Source organism: Canis aureus, chromosome 8 (assembly GCF_053574225.1).
Source record: "Canis aureus isolate CA01 chromosome 8, VMU_Caureus_v.1.0, whole genome shotgun sequence".
NCBI lineage: Eukaryota > Metazoa > Chordata > Mammalia > Carnivora > Canidae > Canis > Canis aureus.
The window spans coordinates 71,742,805-71,768,474 of record NC_135618.1 but is presented as its reverse complement, the minus strand read 5'-3'; the positions used below and the strand labels follow the sequence as shown (position 1 = coordinate 71,768,474).

At 57.0% G+C, this 25,670-nt stretch overlaps 1 protein-coding gene across 5 annotated transcripts in view; it reads right to left on the bottom strand.

The window, feature by feature from the left end:
* Positions 1-4,738: 4,738 nt before the first annotated feature.
* The window catches only part of ELN (elastin), a 32,280-nt gene continuing 11,348 nt past the window's right edge, over positions 4,739-25,670 (bottom strand). For 2 of the 5 annotated variants that reach the window (XM_077908236.1, XM_077908233.1), the window contains 30 exons: positions 25,085-25,177; positions 24,737-24,814; positions 24,579-24,653; positions 23,819-23,866; positions 22,833-22,904; positions 22,488-22,517; positions 21,921-21,992; positions 21,240-21,281; positions 20,791-20,850; positions 20,448-20,495; positions 18,794-18,886; positions 18,657-18,710; positions 17,935-18,075; positions 16,648-16,701; positions 16,049-16,165; positions 15,767-15,826; positions 15,285-15,371; positions 14,346-14,402; positions 12,924-13,043; positions 12,781-12,840; positions 12,249-12,380; positions 11,573-11,611; positions 9,913-9,966; positions 9,767-9,826; positions 9,464-9,541; positions 8,865-8,903; positions 8,165-8,209; positions 7,756-7,785; positions 7,156-7,206; positions 4,739-5,986 (listed from right to left, as the gene is read on the bottom strand). In XM_077908236.1, the coding sequence (XP_077764362.1) occupies positions 5,943-5,986; positions 7,156-7,206; positions 7,756-7,785; positions 8,165-8,209; positions 8,865-8,903; positions 9,464-9,541; positions 9,767-9,826; positions 9,913-9,966; positions 11,573-11,611; positions 12,249-12,380; positions 12,781-12,840; positions 12,924-13,043; positions 14,346-14,402; positions 15,285-15,371; positions 15,767-15,826; positions 16,049-16,165; positions 16,648-16,701; positions 17,935-18,075; positions 18,657-18,710; positions 18,794-18,886; positions 20,448-20,495; positions 20,791-20,850; positions 21,240-21,281; positions 21,921-21,992; positions 22,488-22,517; positions 22,833-22,904; positions 23,819-23,866; positions 24,579-24,653; positions 24,737-24,814; positions 25,085-25,177 (2,033 nt within the window). In that variant the 3' untranslated portion in view covers positions 4,739-5,942. The remainder of the gene's footprint in view (positions 5,987-7,155; positions 7,207-7,755; positions 7,786-8,164; positions 8,210-8,864; positions 8,904-9,463; positions 9,542-9,766; positions 9,827-9,912; positions 9,967-11,572; positions 11,612-12,248; positions 12,381-12,780; positions 12,841-12,923; positions 13,044-14,345; positions 14,403-15,284; positions 15,372-15,766; positions 15,827-16,048; positions 16,166-16,647; positions 16,702-17,934; positions 18,076-18,656; positions 18,711-18,793; positions 18,887-20,447; positions 20,496-20,790; positions 20,851-21,239; positions 21,282-21,920; positions 21,993-22,487; positions 22,518-22,832; positions 22,905-23,818; positions 23,867-24,578; positions 24,654-24,736; positions 24,815-25,084; positions 25,178-25,670) is intronic. The other 3 variants (XM_077908235.1, XM_077908237.1, XM_077908238.1) reach the window with 3 other exon arrangements.

The window sequence follows — 25,670 nt, the reverse complement described above, 5'->3', positions numbered from 1 at the left end:
GCTGGATGGGCATTACCCCTCCTGGATCCCTTGGTGGAGGGGCTGGTGCCAGGGTCATGGAGAAGCAGGGTGGTGCCAAGCCCATAGCTACTGCTCTGCAGCTGGGACCACAGCTGATAGGCCTGCCACTAGCTTGTGAATCTACCTTACAGAACTGGTCATTGTGTGGGGCACTTGGGTGGTTCAGTTGGTTGAGCATCCAACTCTTGGTTTTGGCTCAGGTGATGATCTCATGGGTCATGACATGGAGCCCTGCATTGGGCTCTGCCCTCAGCGGGGAGTCTGCTTGAAGTTTCCCTCCCCCCACACCCTCTCTCTTTCTCTCTCTCTGTCTTAAGTAAATAAGTCTTTTTAAAAAATGGGCATTCTGGGTCATGGGCTCCACTAAGGTTTCACCTCCTACCAGCTCCCACAAGGGCAGTTTGGTCTCTGAATGTGAATGGCTGCCAAATACACGTCTCTGTGGGGGTGTGGATGAGGCTGTGTTCTGCATCTTTGTGTGTGTGTGTGTGTGTGTGTGTGTGTGTGTGTGTATGTTCTGCATCTTGCTGATGTCCCTTCTTTGTAGTTTTCTCTTCTTGTGTTTTTGTCTGGTGTTTGTATCAGTGGCCTCTTAGAATAAACTTGGAAATATTCCCTCCTCCTCCATTTTTTTTTTTTTTTTTTTTTTGTGAGGGGTGTGTGGGGGGAGACTTTCTGGAGGATAGGTGTTAATTCTTTAAATGTTTGGTAGAATTGACCAGTGAAGCCATCTGGTCCTGGGCTTTTTCTTTGTTGGGAGAACTTTTTTTTAATTTTTTAGATTTTTAAATTTTTATTTTCTTAAAGATTTTATTTATTTATTCATGAGAGACATACAGAGAGGCAGAGACACAGGCAGAGGGAGAGGCAGGCTCCCTGTAGGGAGCCTGATCTAGGCCTCAATCCCAGGACCCCAGGATCATGCCCTGGGCCGAAGGCAGAGGCTCCACTGCTGAGCCACCCCACTGGCACCCCTGCTGGGAGAATTTTGATTATTGATTCAATCTCCTTGTTACTCATCTTCTCAGGTTTTCTCTTTCTTCGTGAGTGATTCAGTCTTGCTCAGTTGTGTGTTTCTAGGAATTTATCCATTTCTTCTGTGTTGTCCCAGTTTGTTGGCATAGTTTGTCCAGATTGTTATAAGGATACTTGTGATGGCATTTAGTGCCCACCAGGATAATCTCCCCATCTTCTGATCCTTAACTGAATCATATCTGCAAAGACTCTTTTCCCATATAAGGTAAGCGTTAGGGGCTGAATTGTATCTCTGCAAAATTCATATGTGGAAGTCTTCAGTCTCCAATACCTCAGAATGTGACTGTGTTTGGAGATAGAGCCTTTAAAGAGGCAATTAGGTTAAAATGAGGTCATCAGAGTGGGCTCCGACCCAATCTGACTGGTGTCCTTATAAGAAGAGATTAGGAACAGATTGGCACCAAGTGAAGACAGCGTGAAGACAGAGGGGAAAGAAGAAGCCAAGGAATGGGGTCTCAGAAGTAACTAACCCTGCCAACACCTTGCTCTTGGACTTCTGGGCTCCAGAACTGTGAGAAAATAAATTCTGTCGTTTAAGTCCCCCTCTCCCCCCAGAATGTGGTACTTGGCTATGGCAGCCTGAGCAGACTATAATGCAGCAATATTTACAAGTTTCCAGGGCTTGGGACCTGGATATCTTTGGGGCCATTATCAGCCTAACACATTCACTTACCATCTTTCTACCAGAGTGGCTAACGAATGAAAGCAGGGAGTTTATGTATTGTGTTCTTCAAGCTGTGTTTATCCTCAGGGAATGTATGTCCTGGTGTGGGGAGTCAGATAATGAGCAAAGAAGTGCAATATCCTATGTCACAGGGTGACGGGTGCTCTGGAGAAAGAGCAGGCAGGGACAGGTGAGGGAGGAGGGGACAGCTTGTAATTTTAGACAGGGACACTGAGAAGGTGACATTGGAGTCACTGAAGGAGGCAAGGGAGCCAAGCCCGTTGATAGCAGAGGGAAGAATGCTCTGGGCAGGGAAATCAGCAAACCTTGAGGCCCACGGTGGGGTGGCCTGCTCCCTGCAAGGAAAAGGCATTCAGTGCAGGGCCTGGCAGAGGGCAGGTAGCAGGAGATGTGGTCAGAACAGCTGGTACGACTCAGGTAGGGGCTTCCAGGCCATCAAAAGGCCTCTCTGGGGCACCCGGGTGGCTCAGTGGTTGAGCATCTGCCTTTGGCTCAGGTCGTGATCCCAGGTTCTGGGATCAAGTCCCGCATCAGGCTCCTCGAAAGGAACCTGCTTCTCCCTCTGCCTGTGTCTCTGCCTCTCTCTGTGTGTCTCTCATGAATAAATAAATAAAATGTTTTTAAAAATTAAAAAGGGCCTCTCTGGCTTTGGCCCTGAGGTAGATGGGAGCAGTGGTGGGGTTTTGAGCAGGTGCATGACTTGACTTAGGTTTTATTTTTATTTATTTTTTTAAAAGATTTTATTTATTTATTTATGAGAGACAGATTGAGGCAGAGACGTAGGCAGAGACAGAAACAGGCTCCTTGCCGGGAGCCCAATGCAGGACTTGATCCCAGGCAGTCCTCTGAGATCACAAACTGAACCAAAGGCAGACACTCAACCACTGAGCCACTCAGGTGTCCCGCTTGACTTAGATTTTATTTTTTATTTTTTTTATTAAAGATTTTATTTATTTATTCATGAGAGACACAAAGGGAGAGGCAGAGACATAGGGAGAAGCAGGCTTCATGCAGGCAGGAAGCCTGACACAGGACTTGATCCCCAGACTCCAGGATCATACCCTGGGCTGAAGGTGGTGCTAAACCGCTGAGCCACCCAGGCTGCCCCTTGACTTAGCTTTTAAAAGGATTGTTTTGGCTACTGTGTGGTGAGGAGGCTAAAGGGGAACCTGGGGGCTAATTGGGGAGCTCAGTGAAGAAGCTATGTTGGGTAATTGGGCAAGAGCTCCTCGCGGACCAAGGTACCCAGCCCTGGAGGTTGTGAGAAGCGGCTGGACTCTGGGTGTCTCCTGGAGGTAGTGCTGTGGGCTTTGCTGGGGAATCCTCACATGGCTCTGAAGCTACTGGCCTGACTCCCAGAGAGCCACCAGAGCTGCTGCCCACCGAGACAGGCAAGGCGGGAAGGGAGTGGGTTTTGGAAGGAGGGAGGACCATGCTACATGGGGATGTCCATGAGACTTTCAGGGGGAAGTGGTAAAGTTGGATGTGTTTGCGCTCAGTGGTTGAGCATCTGCCTTCAGCTCAGGATGTGATCCCGGGGTCCTGGGATCGAGTCCCACATCGAGCTCCCTGCATGGAGCCTGCCTCTCCCTCTGCCTGTGTCTCTGCCTCTCTTTCCGTGTCTCTCATGAATAAATAAATAAAATCTTAAGAAAAAAAAGTTGAGTGTGTTGGTCCAGAGCTCCAGAGAGAGTTCTACACTGAAGGTGTCCATTTGGGAGTCGCCGAGGCAGAGGTGGCATCTAAAGCCAAGAACTATGAGCAACCAGAACAGGGAGGCCCCAGGGCTGACTGCTGGCACTGGCAACTTTCAGAGGCAGGAGTGCGGAGAGGGGTCCAGTGAGGGATACTTTGGTTAAATGAATGAATGAGAGTCTCCTTTGTCACTACCCTTGGGCAAGCTGTGTCACCCCTCATGGACTGTCACAGCGGGGTCCCCTTGTGGGTCTCCATGAACCTGCCCCTCCCCCCTTTCTCCTCTTGACCCCCTACCTCTGGGTGCTCCATCTGTCCCGACCCTCCTCCCCGTTCTTCCTGGTACATTGCTTTTTTTTTTGGTACATTGCTTTTTGCCATCTATCTGGGATAGCCTCCCAGAGTGTCACCCCACCTGATTCTCTTTCCATCTCAGCTGCTCCTGGCACTGAGAGGGTTCTTGTGGGCAAACACACAGATACCCACACTCCTGGCAAACAGCTCCCTCACCACCCTTCTGTCCTGGGGGGTATGCCCCCAGCCGTGGGGTCGGCTCTCAGGAGGACGGGTGCAGGCATGAGACCATGTGGGGCCCTGGAAGTGGAATTGGTGGTTTGGGGAGAGGATTCCAGAATCTGGCACCCAGGGAGAGGTCTAAAGGGGAGTTGTGGGCTCCAGGTGGGCGTGTGCCCAGGCCCCGTGGATTTCTGGCCCCACAGAGTGGGGAATGGTCCTGGGGATGGAGGTCTCTGGGGCTCCCAGTGCCACCTGTAGAATCTCATTTGTTATATTTTATCAAGAAGTGAAGCTGTGCTGTGTGGGTGAATGGTTCTTCCTTTGGGGGTGGGGGATGTTTCCGAGGGAAGCACGCCTTCTGCTTTTCTTAGATGGGCCTGTCTCTCCCCTCTCTGAATGGCTGTTCAACAAGGCCAAGGGTTTGGTCTGGACAGAAGGGTCATTTTGCTTCCTCCACCGCTTCAGCTCTACCCTCAGCATCTGGAGGCCACCCCCAGGCCTGGGGAAGGTGTGGCTGGGTGGGTGAGCCCCCTCCTCCAGGGAGATCCCCATGGGTGGTTGTGGGTAGGGGGCTGGTTGGCCCCAGCTTCCCCTGCAGAAGGGCTTTCATTGTTGAGGAGTGAACAAAACTTGAAGAAGGTTGATATACCCGGGAGCGAGCCGAACCAGAATCAGGAGCGGCAGGTGATTTTGGTAAGTAGCTGCCCCTAAATGTACCTTGAAGAGTGCAAGTTCCTGTTTCTGCCCTGGGGCGGATGGGAGAGTATAAAGGAGGTCACGACACAGTTTCCTTCAAAAGGTTTTCATTTATTAGTCTTTTCTCAAGCCATTGATTCTCTGTTCATGTTCAAAAGAAAAAAAAGTGTGTGTTTCATCCAGAGTTACACCAAAGTGATGAAGCTGAGTTTTCTACTGGGGAATATAGCTCCCCAGATCAGAAAAAAATTTTTTTTTCTTTTCAATTAATCACGAAAACAAAACCAAGAGAACATCCACAATCCAAAATAATCCCCAAATATCCAGGACAAAAAATAAAATATTTATTGATCTATCACAGCGAGACACAAAGAGATGGGCGGGGCAGGGGTGGGAGATGCTCTGAAGTTCAGTGGTTCCAGGGAGGGATGGGGGATACAGTACTGCATGGGGGGGACCCAGGTTGGGGAGGAGATTCCTGCCACCCCAGCTAGCATAGCTCCTCACACCCTGGGTGCTCAGGCCCCATCGTAGGGGTGTGTGGGGGGGGTTGGAGGCAGGGTACAGGCCACCAGGACAGGGTAACCAGGTTGATGGTAGGGGGCACCCAGCCAGCTAGTGGTGCTGGGTGGTCAACTGGGGACAAGGAGGGATGGACGGATGGACAGATGGATGGATGAATTCCACAAGAGCAAGAGGGCTGTTCCCAATGGGGGTCTTCCAATCCGAAGGTGTCCCCAGAAGTGGGGAAGAGGTGGCGGGCAAGGGGGCTCAGAGATGGTATGACCGAATCCAGCTTGAGGCTTTTGGTGCTTAGGTACCAACTGGACCGCAGCCAGGGTTGGGGGATGGGTTCTGGTGGGCAGGGGGAGATGGGACTGCCCAGGGAGTGTCCGCACCATCTTCAGAGGAGCCCCAGGGAGGGGGTTCCCGGGGCTGCCCTTCCCTCCTCCCTCCCCCAGGAAGATGAGAGCACCAGCACGTAGCACCAAGTTCCCCTGGAGATGGAGAGTGTGTGGAGGGGGAGCTCCTGGGTGGGAAGGGGGTGGGGGCAGGTGGCTAAGCCCACCTACCCCCGGCCTCTGAAGTAGGGGGTTTCCTGGGGCCCACTTGGCCACCACTCTTGTTTCCTTGCTTTGTGGATTTCCAAGGCCACCCAGCCTGGCCTGTCCCTCCCGGGGTGGGGACTGGGGGGGGGGGGGCGCGTAGGGGTAGGGATCACAAGGGGTTTACATTCTCCACCAAGCAGTAGCACCAACGTTGATGAGGTCGTGAGTCAGGGGTCCTGGGAAGCTCACTTTCTCTTCCGGCCACAGGATTTCCCCAGGCAGGCCCCACCTGGCCAGGAGGAGGCACACATGACCGTCGGACCCCTCCGGGGTACTGACCAAGCCCCTGTCCACATAGTCTCATACCCCCATCACCACAATGGAGAACAGAGGCTCCAAAGCCATGAGAGGCCTGGCCACAGCCTCCCGCCAAACTCTGAGCCACTTGCCTTAACTCCTACTTGGCAGGTGGGAGGGAGCTGGGCCTGCAGGATGGTGGTCTAATCAACGCTCAGAGAGGGGAAGGGGCCTGACCTGGACAATGTCTGTATATTCTGAGCACACTGTGTTTGGGAAGCCTTCAGCAAGCAGCTCTGAACACACTAACTGGCCTCGTTTTAAGCCATCAAGGCACCCCTGTCTGGAAGGAGGGCCTGGTGTAGTTTCTACCTCTGCTGGAGCTCAACGTGGCTCCATACCGCCACCTGGTGGCAGCGAGCAGCCGAGTGGGGCAGGAGGACAGGCTTTTCTGTGAAACTCATCCAGGCCTGGATGTTTGGAAAGCAGTGGCATCTATCAGGCCCGGGGCATCAGGTGGTGCCTGATTGAGATCTGGGTACCCCGGACAGGGTCAGGCTGGTCTTGCCTCTGCCTCTCCCTGTCCTGGCCCCAGCTGCCCCCTCTGTGTGGTGGGAAGCAGGTGGGGACAGGCTGAGTAGACACAGGAACGGGCCTGTGTTCTTCGGGTCTCCTTTGGGCACTGTTGGGAGGGGCCTTGGGAAGCGGTGACCATTAGCTGCCCCCCACATTCCCAGAGGGACGTCTGCATCTTTGAGCAGGTGGTGCACCTTGGGTCCCCCATCCATCCCTCAGATTCCCTGACTCTAGGGTCTGTTGTCCTGTTTATCCTCTCTCTCCTCTGTTCCTCTGAGCTCCTCCCTTCTCTTTCTCTTGGCTCCTCCTGGTGGGGCTGGGGGTGTGGGTGGGCAGCAGCGAGGGAGGAACTGCCCAGCCTGGCCTGGGGCGAGCCTGGAGGGTCCCAGGCCCATTCTTAGCTCTGAGTGTCTGGGTCCGAGCTAGATGCAGGGATGGGAGTGACGAGTCCAGCTCCCTGCAACCTCCCCACTCCCTCCCTGCCTTGTCTAGCCCAAACCCGCTGTCCCCCTCCCAGGCTGATGGACCCCAGTCCTCTGCCTCTCCCCCGCCCTACCCTCTCCCAGGGGTGGAATCTCTACTCACCTTGGTATCCCAGGGCTCCCAGGGCCCCTCCATAGGGCTTGGGAGGTTTACCTGTGGAGGGAAGAGTGAGAGTTGGGGATGGGGGCAGGCTTTGCCGCCTTGCCCAGAACCCCTGCCATGAACCAGGCCTCTGGTCTGTCGCAGAAGATTCTGAAGACCTTCCTGCCCCTCCCGCCTGGGCTTCGGGTCTCCCCCCAGCCTGACCCCTGCTGTACTCCCTACAGAGGGTCTCCTGCCTGTGGAAGGCTGAGCAGCTAGGAGGGTGCCCCCTGGCCATGCAGACCGCCCCAACCTAACATGCCCTGGGCTCTGACCTCCCTGACCACTTGCTTGAACGGATTTTATTCTCCCCTTACATGTGGTCATCAGGCTCTCCAGTTACCCCAGACACCAGGGCTGGCCCAGGGCTCTCCATCTCCTGGTGTCCCGTTCCATGCCAAGCTGGGAGCTCCAGGAAAGGGGTCCTTGCCCTCATCCCTACACCCCATGGCTGAATTTTCTTGGCATTGGAGGGCCAGCCCAGGGCCGTGGCCACAGTCACCACTGCCACGGTAGCACCCTACCCCCACTCCATGAAAGTAGCTCAGGGCCCCAACTCACCACCAATTCCCAGGCCCCCGGCTCCACCACCTGCAGGACAGGGAGAGGGGCCATGAGTGAGTCCACTTCTGGGGAGCCCGCCAAACCCCACCCTGGGCAGCCAAGTTCTGGGCCTGGGTGTTGGGAGCCCTGGACTCTGCCTCACTCATCGTGTGACCTTGGGCAAGTCCCTGGCACTGCCTGAGCCTCAGTCTGCCTCATGTGGAACATGGTGCTTTGGACAAGCTGATGCTCCCAGGCCTTGCAAGAGAGGGAGAGGAGAATGAGGGAGGCCCAGCTTCGTGTAGGGAGGTCATAGGTCTGCCCTGGGTCCTGGCTCTGCCCTTCCAAGCAGATTAAGCAGTAGAGATGGCAGGATGGGGCTAGAGGGCTAGGTGGGGGGGCCGAGGGACAGGGAGCCTGGGTGTACCTGGGTAAATAGGAGACAGTCCGAAGCCAGGTCTTGCTGCAACTCCTGTGGGAGGGGTTCAGGGTTGGCGTGGGGCAAGCCCTGCCGCAGCCTCATCACCTACTGCCTCTATCCCCGGGACCACCTCACCTCCTCCCTGCTGTGCACCCCTCGCTGGCAAGAGTAGCTTTCCTTACAAACCTCGTCTCCACCTGGCATCCCTGCAGGGGGCCTCATACCCCCAGCCCGTCGGCCTGGTCTGTTGCCCATGGTGTACCCCCTGGCCCTGAGGCCTGCCACTTTGCCCAGGATGTTCCCTTTCTTGGACTGTCCCTTGCACTCTCTCTCTCATGTCTGTGTGCTAGATGCAGCTCCAGGAATTCCCCTGGCTGGCCAGAGAGGCCTCGTCTAGACCCAAGCGGAGCTGGGCATCTCACAGAGACATGGTCCCTACCTCCAACTTGGAATGGCCTGGTGGCTCCCAGGACACCACCAAGGCCAGTGGCACCTGAGAAGAGGGTGGGCAGGGGTTAGGACGAGGCACAGCTGAAGGGGCCCTGAGCAGCCCCTCTGGGTTCTGGGGCCAGGGGTACCTTGGGCAGGCCTTCAAGGGCAATGGGAGCCAGGTGGAGGTCTGAGCTGGGCCGGGGATGGGGCAAGGTGGTGGGGGCAGAAGCAGCCTGACATCTGGGCAGCAGGAGGGCAGGAAGGAGTGACTCACCATATTTGGCTGCTTTAGCAGCTGCAGCTGGGGACACACCTGGGGAGATGTAGGGCACAAGAGTCAGGCGTAGCACCCCACAGGCCTGTCCCCTCCTGGCCTGCCCACCTGCTCATTACCTGCCACCATCCTCTGGCCACCCTCCCTCATCCATCCAGCTTCCCAAAAGTCTTTAGGAAGCTCTTCCTGCCTGTCCAGTCTGGAGCACACAGGATGAGACTCAGGACGGTATAGGTAGGGGGACACAGGGATGACCCACGAAGGAGTGACATGTCAACATGAGCCCCCCCAACCTGCGCCCTCAGTGGCTGAGAATTTGGGGGGAAAAATTTCCCTTCCAACTTTCCTTTTCCTCTTTGGGCAATGGGCACAACCATCCTCATCCTGATGAATTCTCACTTAAGGTGGGCGGGGAGGCTGACAGAGGAGAGTGAGAGGAGGGGGCCCTAGCTTGCATTTGCAGAAGGTCCTCCAAATGCTGCAGGCCAGCTTGGGGCTGGTGTGGCAGGGTGGGAAGGAAAGTCAGTCTCTCTCTCTCTCTCTCTCTCTCTCATACACACATGCCCCCTTTACCCTCTGATTCTGGAGCAGACCCTCACCTCCGAAGCCCCCAACCCCTGGGATGGCTCCCCCGGCTCCGAGCCCCCCGGCTCCCAGGGCTCCGGCTCCCCCGAGGCCTGTGGAGAAGCTGTGTGTTAAACTCCTGCTGGTGGGAATGGCAGGTCTATCTGCAGATGGTGGGGTTCTCATCGCAGGACCCTGGTAGAGCCTGAGCTCCCAGGGCCTCGCAGGGTGTAGTGGTGCCAGGGTGTGGGCTGGGCTCCAGGGAGACTGCTCCTCAGGGCCCCGTGCATGGTCAGAGGCCTCCCCACACCAAGCCCCAGGGGCCAGCCAGTGCTCACCAAATTGGGCAGCTTTGGCAGCAGCTTTGGCAGCAGCAGCTGAGGCCGCAGGTCCGGCTCCTGGGGACACAGAAGGAATCAGGGGGAGGGACTCTCCACTGGCCAGTCTTCCTCCCTGCCCAACCTGTCCTGGGCTTCCGACTCACCTGCCACACCACCTGGGACACCTGCTCCACCAAGAGCCCCGACCCCTCCTGCTCCTGTGGAGAGAAGGTAAGAGTCAGTACCCCAATTTTTTCAGGGATGCTAGCTAAGCAGACATGTGGACAAAGCCATGTGACCCAGCGGAAGGAGCACTCGGCCAGGCACCTGGGTCTGAGACCTGGCTCTGTCCTGACCAATGGGGCAAGTCTTGAGTCTTGGCCTGCCCATTTCTTCTCCTTCCCAGGCAGCTAGCACTGAGAGCCACCAGTGCCTTCAGTGGTGGCTACGAGCTGCCGGGGGTAGAAGAGCACTGTCAGGTTCTTTTTTTTTTTTTTTTTTTTTTTAAATTTTTATTTATTTATGATAGTCACAGAGAGAGAGAGAGGCAGAGACACAGGCAGAGGGAGAAGCAGGCTCCATGCACCGGGAGCCCGACATGGGACTCGATCCCGGGTCTCCAGGATCGCGCCCTGGGCCAAAGGCAGGCGCCAAACCGCTGCGCCACCCAGGGATCCCAGCACTGTCAGGTTCTGACAGCCCCGTGTTCAAATTCTGCTTTCTCCACTCATTATAGCTGTCGCCTCTTGGAGTCCCAGAGCTCCATCTCCCTAACAGGGGTGATGATCCGTACCCTGCTTCCACTATCAGTGTTTGGGAGGGTGAAGGGACACACTCCTGTGCACGAACTCTGAGTTCTGAACCACTACTCGGTGCGGAGCTGCTGGGTATGGCCACGGTTCACACGTCACCCTTCTCTGTGCTTCGAATGTTGTAACCTTATTATTCATCACAGCAGGGAAGGGAGGGACCACTGTCACCCCCATTTTGCAGATGAGAATATTGAAGCACAGCAGAGGTTAAGCGATGTCCTCAAGTTTCCACAGCAAGACCTGGCTCGGGAGCCAGCGCCCTCAACTGCTTTGTTTCCCGGGCAACATCTGTTAGACTCAGGCGGCCGGCAGCCAGCCAGACACAGAAGAGGGGCCTGTGGGTCACCAGGCCCGCGGGGGGTGGGGGACGGAGGAAGCCGGGATTTTCCGCGGTGGAAACTGGCCCCAAGTGGACGGGCCAGGGCTGGTTGGCGGCTCCCTGGCAGGGGCCCTGGTCCGGCTCCTAGGAGGCCAGGAATGTGGGGGCCACAGACAGTGTGGGGCTGCCAGGTGGGGCTGCCAGGGCACCACGCGGAGGGACAGACAGGCCTGCCACGTCCTCCAGGCTCGTGGCAGGCGCAGTCATGCTGACAGCAAGGCGGGCGGGAGGCTGGGGGCCTGGACGAGGTGTTCCGGCACTGCTGGCAAGGAGGAAGGAGCTGCCCTGCTGATGGCAGGCCTGGCCCCTGGCCTTGGGTCCCACGCAACTGTCAGGGCCAGAAGGGCCTTAGGGACCACAGTCCTCATCAGGGAACTGCCACCAGTGGGGCTGGAAATGTGAGGGACGTTTTGAGTCATCCTGGAGCTGGAGGCACGATAGGCATTCAGCAGGCCGGAGCCAGGCCTGCTAAACCATCATTAATGTGCCCTAGAAACTGCCTTTTTCCATCCTGACCCTCCCAGCCCGTGCTGCAGGCTCTCGGCACTGGGCCCCGGCGCATGGATGGGAGATGGGTGACCAGGTGTTATCAGGGCTTGGGACCGGAGCGGGCGGTGTGTGGGGTCCACTCACCATATTTGGCTGCTTTTGCTGCAGCCAGGGTTCCAGGTACTGGGGAAGAGAGAAAAAGGAGAAGGGGGCTGGTCAGCAGCTGAGCTCTGTGCCCAGGAGTTCTGCCTCCTCCAGGGAGCCCTCCCTGACTTCCTCAGCCTTCACTGGTCCTCTCAAAGCTCTGAAACCATGGCTTTCCAGCTGGCACTCACTGCGCCTCTGCTCTGGGCACAGAGTTCCAGGATCTAACCGTGCTGCTGCCAATTGGGTCTGGGGCTGCATGAAGGCTGAGCTGCACCTCCTTCCAACTGCCCCCCCATCTCCTCGTGCACAGTGTGGTCCTGGGGGCCTGTGGGTCCTAGTGGCCCTTTTGTCATCGTGCACTGACAAGGGGAGTGCACTGGCCCACTCAGGTCTGCTGACCTCAGCAGCCTCCACCCTCCTTTCCTGGGAGTGGGCTACTCAGTTTGGAACTCTGTTTCTCCTCTCCTGAGCAGGCAGGTACTCTGAAATCTAGCAGCCTGGGGCTCCCTTTGCCTGGCCTGCCCCCCCATCTGTTACCCCAGTCATCTCTGACTGCTTGGGGGCTCACTGCGAGCTCCTGAGTAAGGCTGCTGGGGATGTGCCGGCAGGAAAAGAGGCCTCCCTCCTCTGAGCTAGGGGGCAGTTTCTGCCCAGGCCCTAGAGGTCGCCTCACCTGCACCTGCCCCAAAGCCAGGAACGCCAGCACCAACTCCAAAGCCAGGAACGCCAGCACCAACTCCAAAGCCAGGAACGCCAGCACCGACTCCAAATCCAGGGACGCCAGCAGGAAGCCCAGCTGCAGCCCCTGGGGAAGGTGGGCAGTGGTGGGGAGGCGGCGGGCAGGGAGCATGCACCCACAAGGGTGCCCTGCCCAGGGAGCTGAGTCAGGCCCAAGGGCGGGGGGCCCAAACCCACGCAGGGGCCTTCTCCCGTTACACCTGCCCTCTCTATACAGCCATCAAGAATGATCTTCCTAAGTCTCCCACGGACCGTCAAGTCCAGACCCTCCCAGGCTGGCACTCAGGGCTGCACAGGGACCATGGACACCATCCTCCTTCATGCCCAGTCTGTGCTGCCGACCCCCCTGGCAGCCGCTCTGGGATCTAATGAGGCTGCATAGCATGGCGGTGGGGGTGCAGCTCAGGGTCCCTCTGGGCCAGCTCTGGGCTCACGGGCCGAGGAGAAATGGGTGGCAGGGCACTCACGGTACTGTGCTTTGGCGGCCGCTTTAGCAGCGGCTTTGGCAGCAGCTGGGGTCCCCACTCCTGCAGGGAGAGGGAGGGGGTTCAGAGACAGCACCCAGGGAGGACTCAGAGGCCCCTGAGGCCCACTTACACGGGCAGCTCACCTGTAACACCACCGGGGCCGATGCCAATGCCGGGACCAATGCCGGGACCGACACCGGGACCGATGCCGGGACCAACACCAGGACCGACACCTGGACCCACGCCGACACCGGGACCTAACCCTGCAAGAGCGAGAAGAGCTCATTGTTAGCCCAGTCTTGACCAAGGACAGAAGCTGATGGGAAGAGCAGAGGGCTGGGAGTCAAGAGCCTTGGGATCATGTCCCAGCCTGGACACAGACTTGCTGTGTGATGTTGGACAAGTTACTTTCCCTCGATGAGGCTCAGCTTCCTCATCCCTACAATGAAGCATGTGTAGGGCCCTTTTTTAAAAATATTTTTAAGATTTTATTTATTTATTCATGAGAGACACAGAGACAGAGAGAGAGGCAGAGACACAGGCAGAGGGAGAAGCAGGCTCCCTGCGGGGAACCCAATGAGGAACTCGATCCCAGAACCCTGGGATCATGCCCTGAGCCGAAGGCAAATGCTCAACTGCTGAGCCACCCAGGTGCCCCAGGATCAGGAGCTCTTAACTTTTGGAAGACAAGAAGCCCCTTTGAGGCTTCTGAGGGTGACAGAGGCAGCTGTACTGTAAAGGGAGCTTGGCAAGACAAGGAGACCTGGGCTCAAAGCTCAGCTCAGTGGCCGTTGAGCTCAGCAAATGTGGGCATGTTACTCAAGCTCTTAGAATCTCAGTTTCCACATCTGTAAAATGGGAATAATAATACCAACTCCATAAAGTTGGTGTAAGGATTACCCCCACAAATAGTGGCTTGGCAAAAAGGGGTCATTTGCCATATGCGAGTTTGGGAGTCAGCAGACCTGAAGTCAAGATGTTCTCTGGCCTAGACAGTAAATTTTGTGATCTGAACCTTGATGTCTGCGAGTCCCTAAGGCCAAGGCAGAGGGGACCCTCCTCCCACCACTGGCCCAGAGCCTGGTGTACAGTTGGAATCTAAATGGGGCTGCTGTGGTTTGCCATGTTCAGGAAGGTGTGAATGCCTGGGCCTGCCAGGGGGGACTTCAGATGTAGCAAGAGACAGACAGCTTCATCAGGGTGCAAGAAGTAGTACTGTAGCTCTCAGAGCAGAGGAGTCCGGTGAGCCCAGCTGTAGTCCAGAGGGGGGACAGGCCCCGGCTTGGGCTGGGCTGGATTTGGAGGCAACAAGGGCTTTGGGAAGGCTGAAGAGCCAGGTCTGGAGGGCTCACCAAGGGCCATTCTCACTTTGCTGTCCTGATCAGAACTTTACCTACACCTCTAAATGTGGTTGGATAGGCCGAAGGTGGTGAGAAAGCCCAGAATGTGACAGCTCCAGGGGGCTTGCCTTCCAAGGGTCACTGAGGCCCCAGAGCAAGGAATGTGAGGGAACAGTTCTCCAGGATGGGGGCTGGGAGCAGGATGAGGGGCTGGGGGATGCTTACCAAATTGGGCAGCTTTGGCAGCGGCTTTGGCAGCTGCAGCAGCTGGGGTCCCTACTCCTGGAGAGGTAAAGGGTAGGGTCAGGGGGCAGTCCCCAACACCCCTCTCCACATCTCCTCCACCCCCACTGTCCCCTATTCTGGGAAGACCACCTGACCCTCCCCATGCTGCCTCCTCAACCTGCAGACAGAGGAGTACACAGGGCCAGCGTGGCTCCCAGGCCCGCTGGGAGGATGGCCCACTAGCCCAGCTGGGCACGTCCCTTCTTGAGCTCTGTGACTGTGAGGTTCTAGCTCTGGCTACGGCAGAGGGGAGCCCAGAGCCGATGCGCAGAAGCACAGACCCTCTCCCAAGCCTCTAGAAGTCTCTTGTAGCTTTCTGCTGAAGGTGGTGTTAATTAAAAAAAAAAAAAAAATCTAACAGTGCTTGTATCCCAAACTGGAGGAAACAGCTCGTTTTTTGAGGAGGAAACACAAAAGGAAAAATTTTCTCCCATAAAGTAGGCATGCAGAGAAGGAATCTGGTGGGGAAGAACAGCCAAGGAAGTCTCTAACTTAATCTCCTTGTAATTTCATTTCTTCTCTTTGGCCTGTGACTGCTGGGGGAGGATGAACCCAGGAGAGCCATAGGGGGGCATAGGCCCTCCCCCTGATCAGGAATCAGAGAGGCCACTGGAGTAAAAGAGGCCCCTCAGCCCTGGCAGAGCAGAGCTCCGCTGCCTATCCCGGTGGTGGCTGACTTCCCGAGCCTCCCCTGCAAGCTAGGATCCCATGGGGGGATGGGGGTCTTCCTTCCAAATCAGGGAAATTTGCTCTCCCTCCTCCCCATCTCTGGGCTCCATAAAAGTCTTGCCAATCCGCAAAATGATGCCCTTGACCTGGTCAGCTCCAGGGCTCTGCGAGACAAACCAAACCCATCTCTGGGTTAGGGACACAGCTCACCTGGCACCCCTCCTGTGCCCGGCACACCTGCTACTCCATCTCCGACTCCTGGCACCAGTCCCCCTAATGCTCCTACTCCTCCAGCACCTGGAGGAGTGAAGAGTGTCAGGCTCTGTCCCTCGAATCACCCAGTTCTTAGGAGAGCGAAGGGTCAGGGTGGCGTAGGGAGCAGAATGGCTGCGTGGGCACCTCGGACTTGCTGGTTTGGGGTCGAGGTAGTGAGCAGGGTCCCAATAATTGTAGTGGTGGGTAATTGAAGAGGGTGGAAGAGTTCAGAATGGCTTTGGAAGATGGGGCTAGAGACTCCCCGCCCCCACCTTGACCTGGGCCATTGAGCCCCAGAGGCCTGAGCATGAGGTGGCTCTGCCCTTGTGCTGGAGAAGCGCTCTGAGCTTGGAGCCTGGGTGCCACGGGACAGCAGGGCTTGGGAGGAGGGGAGGGTGCTAGCCTTGGCGTGGGGACAGGCACGGCTGGGCACTTACCGTACTTGGCTGCCTTGGCTGCGGCTGCTGCCTGAGCGGCTGCTGCTGCCTGGGCTGCAGCTGTGGGGAGGGAGAGAGCCCCTCAGGAACCCCACTGGATCTGGAGGGAGGCGCTGTGCCTACCGCACACTTACCCGAAAGTGCTGGAACCTCTCTCTGCACCCCACCCCCAGCTCCCTGAGCACTCTGAAGCCCAGTCTATACTCCCCTGCACCTCCCCTCTCCAGAGCCCTACAATAGAGAATCCTTTTCCTCGGTTCCCCACATGGAACTCAGGCTCACGGGAAAGGGGGGCTCCAGGAACACCTCCAGCTCCGATACCGTAACCAGGAAAGCCCCCAGCACCAACTCCCACTCCGTAAGTGGGAATGCCTCCAACTCCCACTCCAGCTCTGGCCCCTGTAGAGGGAAGAGAATCAGGTGGAAAAGCGTCACAGTAAGAGAGGCTGAGAAGAGCTCGGGGTTGGGGGGATGCTGGTCAACTTGGAAAGAGGACACAAGCCTCCCCCAAGTCTCCTCCAGGGAGCCTTTATGGACACCCCCCATCCCTCCGTGTTCTCCAATCCCTTTCTTCTCTGAGCACTTGGGGAAGGGCCTCGTTGTTGGCTATGGAGAGACTATGGGCAGGACCATATCCCCAGCCAGGCTTGGGCTCCTCTGACAGGGCCCTGGCCAGGGCCAGGGACACTGTCTCCATTGGGAATGCCATACTGGGACTCTCCCATCACTCAGCCCCATGGCCTCATGGTAGGAGACATTTTCCTGGGGCCCAACAATTCCAAGTCCCAGCTCTGCCAATGACTTGCTGTGTGACCCTGGGCAAATTACTCCCCTTCTCTGGCCAGAACCAGGTGGGGCAGAGCTATCAGCACAGCACTGACCGTATTTGGCTGCTTTGGCGGCTGCTTTAGCGGCTGCAGCTGGTGACACAGCTCCTGGAGATACCAAGGGGAACACAGATGACACAACGGTCTACCTATCTATTTACCCATACATCTCCCCTTCTACTCCCTGTCTTCTTAACCACCCATTTATCCACCCATTAATCTACCCATATGTCTGTCCATTTGTTTGTCTATCCTTGGGCTTCCATCCACCCCCTCAACCAACTTAATCAACTCTCTGTCCATCCATGCACCCATTTATCCACTCATCTGCCTACCTATCCATTCATCTAACTATCCAGTTATTCATTTTGCATTTGCCTTCTATGCACTCATCTCATCATTTGCTCATACAACCATGCGCTTATCCATCTATTCATCTATCCACCTATCCATCCATCCATCCATCCATCCTTTTTTCGATTTTATTTATTTATTTAAAGATTTTATTTATTTATTCATGAGACACACACACAGAGAGAGAGAGAGAGAGAGAGAGAGAGAGAGAGGCAGAGACACAGGCAGAGGGAGAAGCAGGCTCCATGCAGGGAGCCTGACGTGGGACTCGATCCTGGGTCTCCAGGATCCCGCCCTGGGCTGAAGGTGGTGCTAAACCGCTGAGCCACCTGGGCTGCCCTCAATCCATCCTTCTTACCACTTATCCAGTGCCCTACCTGCCTTTCCACCTGTCTTTCTATCTATGCATTCATCTCTCTATGTCTCTATGCATCCTTGTATTTGTCCCTTCATCTACCCATTCCTTCGTTCATCAACTTGTCCACTCATCTACTTGGCCATTCACCTACTTGCCCATTTGTCTACCTGCCTATCCGTCCATCCACCCACCCACCATTTACTGAGCACCTATTTAGCTAAGGGCTAGGGACACACTGACAGCCAGAAGACAAATTAGAGAAGTTGATGCTGGCTGTGACTAATTAGGAGGTAGTTACAGCCCAAGGAAGAGAAGATGAGGCATGGCCAAGGGTATGAAGAAAAGATGATAGATGAGTGAGGTATTGGGGGAGTCCAAAAGCCTTAGCAATGGTTTTAATATTGCTTTCTTGGGTTGCCTGGGTGGCTCAGCAGTTGAATGTCTGCTTTTGGCTCAGGGAGTGATCCCGGAGTCCTGGGATCGAGTCCCGCATCAGGCTTCCTGCATGGAGCCTGCCTATGTCTCTGCCTTTCTCTCTGTGTCTTTTATGAATAAATAAGTAAAATCTTAAAAAAATAATATTGCTTTCTTACATCTTCATGCACACGCACACACAAAGCTCAGCTCACCTGGTCCACCCACAATGCCAGGCCCCCCAACACCTGGGACTCCGACACCTGGGACTCCGACACCTGGGACTCCGACACCTGGGACTCCAACACCTGGAACTCCAAAGCCTGGCCCACCAGGCACCAAGCCTCCAGCAGCTCCTGTAAAAGGGAAGGATTGTTCTCCTAGCCTGGACCCCATAGGAACCTCAGAGGGCTTCCAAGGGCACAGCTCTGGGAGCTCTGGGAATGGCAGGTCCTGAGGGCAGGATCCCAGGTGGGCTGGCATTGCCCCTGCCTGGATCCTACTCAACTGAGAGATGGGAAGGGATGCTAGAACCTGCAAAGAGCTCTGAGGGTTTGGATCTGTGGGTGGGAAGACTGCAATGTAGGTCTAAAGCAAAGTCAGGTCTCTCTGCTGGGCCCCCAGGCAGTGGGTGCAGCAGCATTGGGGCAGCCCTGAGGGTAGGATGGGAGAAGCCAGATGCTCCATGGGACACCTCCCCACCTCGTGCTCCCACCTGGGCCAATCAGTGGAGAACAGTGGCCTTCCAGAAAGAGTGGCCAGAATGGGCAAGGGCAAGGAGGTAAGAACATTGCATGTTTGGGGAGGGGGAGACAGACTGCCATAGATGGATGAGGGCAAAGTCCACCAGCCTCATAGTACTAGGCTATCCAAGGCCCACATGGACGGGGGGCTGAGGGCACCGGGGCCTGGGTTGGCCACCCTTTGGGGCACTCACCATACTTAGCTGCCTTTGCGGCGGCCTTTGCTGCAGCAGCTGGAGTCCCCGCCCCTGGAGAGATAGCCACAGGGGGTAAGGCCCTTTCCTGGTGGCCCTCCCAAGAACATCCCCAGCCCCTGCTCGATGGATGCTACCTGCGATGCCTCCGATCCCAGGAATTGCACCAGCCCCGCCAGGAATGCCGGCGCCTCCAACACCAGGGAGAACCCCAGCTCCTCCGGCACCTGCTGGGATGGGGACAGTGAAGATGTGGCTCCCAGGGCCTCTCCTGAGGCTGGGTAGGAAGGCTGCTTGGATGCTGGAATTTTAACTAGCACAGTCTCCTCTGGGAATGCAGCCCAGGCATCTCCGGCTGGGCCTGCTGGAGGAGGCCCCCACCTCACTGTTCCTTGACTCACCCCCAAAGTGTCCATTTCAACACGCTCATTAAGGGACTTCGATGTTTTCAGACAAATCCCATTCTAATCACTGCCACATACTGAGAAACCACAAACGGCCGCTCCCCGGGCCAGAGGGGCCCCTGTAGGAATGTTCAAGGCTTCCCCTCCCTGTGTTCCGAACACTCGGCCAAGTTTGTAATCCAAGAGCCTGGCTGCCCGGCTCTGGCAGCCCCTCGTCGCCCCACTCTCCTGCTCCCACATTCCAGCCATCCCCTCCAGCCTTGGGGGCCTAGAAGGAGGGCCAGTGGGGCCTCCATGGAGCAGGCCTCCAGCTTGGGGCTTCCCCTCCACTCTTGCCTCCTTGGGCTGGTGGGGAGATGTCTTCTGTCCCATTGGGGTCCAGGAGGGACTCCCCTGGGACTGGAGATGAAAGTTAGGACCTCAGCCCTGTAATGTGATTCTGAACTGGGGGATGAGCTGGGGCAGGGCACAGATGCTCATTCTGCCCTCCCTATGTGCATGGGGAAGGCCATGCCATGCCTGCTAGCCAAGGGATCATGGGGCAGGTTAAAGGTTTTATAGGACACATTAAATTGATACTGAACAACTGCATTGTTTAAATGCTCATGTAGGACCACCTAAAATTATCATTCTAACCACCATAGTACCCATCCTCTCTGCCCAGGCTTCTCCTACCTATTTTAACCACATGTCAAACTCCAGAATCAAACATCATTTTCTCTGAGAAGCCTTCCTGATTTCCCCCAGGTAGGAATAATGTCTCCCTCTTCTTGATTCTCACCATAGTGCCTGTATTTTCCATCAGGTTTCTTATTTGACCCTGGTCTCTGAAATGGATGGATGGATGGATGGATGGATGGATGGATGGAAGGAAGGAGGGACTGATGGATGGAGGGATGGATGGATGGAGGGATGGATAGATATGGAATGGAAGGATGGGAAGAGGGAGGGACTGATGGATAGATGGAGGGAGGGAGGGAGGGAGGGAGGGAGGGAGGGAGGGAGGGAGGGATAGATGAAGGATGGAGGGATGGGAAGAGGGAGGCATGGAGGGATTTAGAGGGAGGAATGGAGGGCAGATGAATAGATGGATGGATGAATGAAGGGATAGAGGGAAGAGTGGATAGATAGAGGGATGGAAGGAAGGAGGGATTGATGGATGGATGGATGGATGGATGGATGGAGGAGTGGAGGGAAGTGGATGGATGGATGGGAGGGAAGGGAGAGGAGAGAGGGATGGATGGAGAGATGGCATGAAGAAAGAGAGTGATATGGAAACATGGAGAAATGGGTGAGAGTGACTGCCATTGAATACTTTCTGTGAGGCAGACTCTCAGGGAAATAGGGATGGAGAGGCTGGGAGCTGGGCGCTGGCAGGTGCACTCACCAAACTTTGCTGCTTTAGCTGCTGCTGCTGCAGCCTGGGTGCCAACTCCTGGGGGAGGAAGGAGAAAGACTCTGAAAACTGTACTCCTGCAAGTCCAGAGCCCACCTATTCCAGCCCCATGAGAACCAACCCTTTCACAAAAGGGTGTGGATGAGGCGCCTCATAGCAAGCAGAGCTGAGGGAGCTGCCCCCACCCAAGATCCTTCTGCAGGCTCAGACTGGGGTCTGGATGCAGGGTGGGCTGGCCTGTATCCTGGAGAGATCCTGGCCAGCCTCAGGGCTCTGGAGCCCAGGCAATTGATTGGTGCCCCTTTGGCTGACAGTTGGGGGAGGTTTTCCTTACCTGTCCCCGTCGGGTACCCAGCCTTGCCTGCAGCACCTGCCACTCCTCCAGGCCCATAGCCTATGAAACAGAGAGGCTCAGTGGGCATCTGCACAGATCTCGCTGTGGCTGCCCACCCCTGCCCTGAGCCTCAGGAGTCAGGCTGCCCAGAGTCTCCACCCTTTCACTCCCAGCCAGAGTTACAAAACAGATATAAATGGGTGTGGGACACTTATTCCCATTTACAGATGAAGAAACTGGTTTACAGAGAAGAAGCTGGTTTGCCCAAAGGCCTGGGGCTAAGTGTGAGGGCCAGGATTGAGAAGCAGGCTGCCTCAGTCCAGGTTCTATGTTTCTTAGGGGATTCCCTTGCCAAGCCTCTACCCCATCCCCAGTTGGGTGCTCTCCTTGCCAGGACCCTGGAGCTGGAAAGAGCTAGAAGCCCATCCATTTAGGAGGGTCTTACTCACCATAGGGCAGTTTCCCAGTGCTGTAGGGCAGTCCGTAGCCACCTGAAGAGAGGGCAGGGCGGGCTCAGAGGCTGCTCCATGGCAGCCCCTGTGCTGGGCTCCCACTGTCCATGGAGACAGATCTATACCCACTGATACTGGGGCCTGAGTCCTCCCTACACACACCAAAGGTTCTGAGCTGCTCAGAGAGGCTCTTTGGTGGAGGAGGCCCTGGCTGGAGGAGGGAAAGTGCACCCCTGCCTGAGGGGCTTATGGAACACCCCTTCCCCTACAAAACTAGGACCTGCTGTGGCCCTGGAATCTTAGTATCTTCCTTATCATCCTCCCAACAGGAAATATCTCATTGTCTCAGCTGATTGTGGGGACAGGGGTCGACATCAGAGGGGTCTTTCCATTGATGGCTGTTTCTTATCATCAACATATATTGTTTCCCATCGGGGCTGTGATTCTGTGTACCTGTGCATGCATGAACATGTGTGTACACATGTGTGTGCATGTAAGTGAGGCCAGGGCCTACAGGATTCCTTTCACTTGCTGGCGACCAGATGTGGGCTTCAATGCTCAGGTGTCCTAACCCCTCCCCCCCCAGACACCAGTGGCCAAAAAATGTCCCCCACAAGCTGGCTTCTCAGCAGTGAGGCCCTGTGAGTGGTGCCCCCTTGAGTCCTCCTCCTGATTTACCCGGCAGCTTGGGTGCCTTGATAGGGTACCCCAGCGGGACTCCAGGCTGCTGGCCCCCAAAGGGTCCAACTCCTGCGGGAACAAGGAGAGCAAACTCAGGTCCCAGCAACGTGGGCCAGCAGCCCTGCAGAGCCCTTGGCCTCACACTCCACTTTCTGCTCAGAATGAGTTCCAGAAACCATCCTGTCTTCCTGCCTCTTTGTCACTGGTCAGCCTGACATTCCTCAGTGCCAGGTCACTTCCTCCAAGAAAGTGCAGGACTCTTTACCTCCTGGGGCTTGGGCCACAGTTGAGGCCTGTACCTCTCACGGCATTTGGCACAGACGGGTGGGTTTTCTGGGCTCATTTGGCTACTACACAGAGGGCTTAGGATTGGGGAAGCGGCCTGTGATTGAGGCCACATTGTGCTGAAGCCTGTCCAAGGCCTAGGGCAGTAGGCATGAGGGAAGCTGGACAGGCCTTAATGGGATTCGGGGGTGCCTCGCCCCTCCCAGGGCAAGAGCCCCTGCCTGGCTGGCTACTCTGTTGGCCTGCCCACCCACCAAGGGACACCCAGCTTTGCCTCACCTGGGATTCCAGCAAAAGCTCCGCCTCCACCTGCAAGGACAAGGAGCCAACACTGCAGCCCTGCCACCCTGGGTGCCGGGCATCAAGGTGCCAGGCAACCTTGAGGGGTGAGCCGACCAGAGCATGGCCCATTCTGCCCAGACCTCCCAGCTCAGATTTGGGGATTTCTGAGAGGGGTGCTGCCCACCTTGACCAGCTGGAATGGGGCTGGAGCACAAGAGGTGCCCACCTGGAAGGCCCTGGGCCCAGGGTCCCCATCCCCACCCCCACCCCCACCCCAGGCCAAAGGGGCCTGAGGGTGGCTGGAAATTCCTGCCATGGGCTCCCAGTCCCCTGGCCGCATACCTGGGGCCTTGGCCTTGACTCCTGTTCCAGTGGGGACCCCAGGGAGCACCCCCACACCTGGGAAGCGAGCTCCTGAGGGGACAGAGAGGGAAGCTGGTAGTGAGGGCGGGAAGGCAGGCCTTGCAAGCACCCACACCTCCCCTGGCTCACAGAGCTGACCTTCGGCGGTACCAGTGACAGGCATGGCTCATGGGGTGGCGGTGACTCTCTTTCCCTGTCTGCCCCAAGGTCAGAAGACCTGAGCTTTAATCCCATTTCCTAGGCACTTGAGCCTTCGCCTCAGTTGGCCTTCTCTCCAAACTGGAGTTAATTCCTAGCTACACTGCCCGGTGTCCCCAGAGAGGGGAGACGGTGAAAGCCTGCTTGAAGGGGGAGGCCCGTGTCCTTCTGGGCCCCTCCTGGAGGTGCACTCCCACCAAACATAAAGCAGTCATCTGCTGTGGCTGGGAACTCCATTTGCCAGCTTCTGGTGCTTCCACTGTTCCTGGGGCCACTGGAGCTGGGCCACCTCGGCCAGAGGGACAGTGAGGAGGGACACCCTGTCAGCAGATCCCTCAGAGCAGGCCTAATCTGGGCTTTTGGGGGAATTCAGGAGGTCACGTGTTGGGCGGGGTGGCCAGGCCCTGGAAAGGAGGGCAAGAGGGCAGCTCAGAGGGGTCTCCTGCAGGGCGGATGTGCTGGGCGGGCCTCCTGGTGACTCAGAGCTTTTGGGAAACAGCTGGCCACAGTGGGATGTGGTGCGTCCCCGGGGGGCCCTCCTTGGGCTGTGATGATGATGATGGTCTGGGTTTGGGGCCGGGGTAAAGCTGACTGGCCTCTGTGGGGAGAGATGCCCAGGGGCCTTCTTTCTGTTGGCCTGAGCTTTGATGCTTAGGGAGATGGGGTTGGCTGGTCACCCTGGCTCCTGGGGAGGTGACAGGTCACCTGGGAGGGTGCCAGAGGCTACTCTCTTTGCTATAGGGTTCCCTTCTTCCTCTGGTCCTCACCTGTGCCTGGGAGCACTCCGCCTGGGTATACACCTGGCAGCCCCACACCTGTGGCCAAGAGAAGAGGTTTGAGCCGTGAGCCGCAGCCCAGTCCCTAGGTACCCCTCCTGGGCCCCTCTCTCTGGAGTGGCTCCGGGGCCCCCACACCTGCCGCCCAGGGCCTGGAGATGTAGCCAGGGACATATGCGTGGTGGCCGCAGCTCTCCCACGAGTTTCGGAAGTCATCTGCAAACCCTTCTGTGTGTGGATTTATCTTGTCTCCTGGAGCCTGTTTACATGGCTGGCTCAGCCCACCTCTGGGCTAACAGCTTCCAGATGTTCCCTCCCTGCTGTGTGGACTCAGGCAGCCTTTTGTTCAACCTGAAGTCACTTCCTCAAGGGCTTTGTGCAGAGAACAAGCACCAGATGGGGAGTCAGGGCGCCCCCGGGCTCAGCCCCGCTCTGGCTCTGCCGTGACTGCCTTGGGCCCTTCAGTGTCCATCCTGAGCACTCCCCCCAACCCCCCGCCCCGCGCCCCATCTGTCACTTGACTGCCTGCCATAGATGGTGTCTCTGAGGTCTCTTTCTACCCCAAGATGTGGAAGAAGGGCCCGGAAGGTAGGCCGGGGCACCTCTCCCGTGTTTCTGTGTTACACCATGCGTGGGGCCTGGCTGGCTGCCCTGCCAGCTATGCCTGGGGCCCCCCCGCTTCCTGTGCGGGGTGGGGGGTGCTCTACCCTCCCCGCCCTCCACCCTCCAGCCCCGGGGACTGCACACTGACCGGGCACTTTCCCGGGCTTCCCTCCCGCTCCGACTCCGACTCCGACTCCGGCTCCGGGCTGAGGCACCACCGCACCTGGCACGGGATGGGCCGCATCAGAGTGTGTGCCTCCCATGCCTGCGGCCCTCACCTGGGCAACTCAGGTCTAACCCTCATACCTGTAGACACTCCTAAGCCGCCAACACCACCAATGCCGCCAACACCACCAATGCCGCCAACGCCACCAAGCCCAGCACCTACAGAGCCAGGAGCGGGAGAGGGAAGGGGTCACACCGGGAGTGCTGGGAGGCAGGAGGGCCCTGGGCTGCCAGTTGAAGGTCCTGCATTAAGTCTGGCTGGGCCACCGCCTCACTTTGACACTTGGGCACAGCTGGTTGCCTCCCCAGCCCCGGCGGATTGGAGATAAGAATTCTGCGGTCCGTGCCTCCCCAGAAAGGTGCTTTTGCAAAGTTGGGAGTTCACAGAGGGCAGAGGGCTTACGGCATGTCCCCAGGGGTAACACTCACCAGCCTTGGCAGCTTTATAGGCTGCAGCAGCACCCGCCACTCCTCCGGGCACCAGACCCCCAGGGAAGGCTCCTGCAGGAAAGGCCCCGAGCCCTGCCGAGGGGAGGACTGGGTGAGGCTCTGAGCCCCAGCCCGCCGGGCCCTCTCCCTCCTGGGAGGTGCATTTGAGGTGGCTTCTCTGCTCTCTGTAGGACTTCCATGCCAAACAACGACCCCTGCTCCCAGGACTAGGTTTAGTGCTGGAGGGCAAAATATGCCAGGCTGCTCTGCTCAGCCTCACAAAATTGCTGGGATCTTTTGGGATCCTACTCCCCTCCTCCAGAAAGCTTTTCCAAGGCCCTGCTGAGTTGAACCGCTCTGGGCTCCATTGGCCCCTGGGACTTCTCTCCAGCTCTCCCCAAGACCCAGCTATGACCTATGTGTGCCCTGGGCAGCTGCTCAGGGCAGGTGGTCTCCACATCACCTCCCATGCTAGCATCCAGGACCAGCCTGGCGTGCCATCCCTGATACCCCAACTGCCCTTCACACTGAACAGATGCCCTGGGCTTGGCTCTGGCCCCCAGATGGGCACGTTGCCTGGGTATCA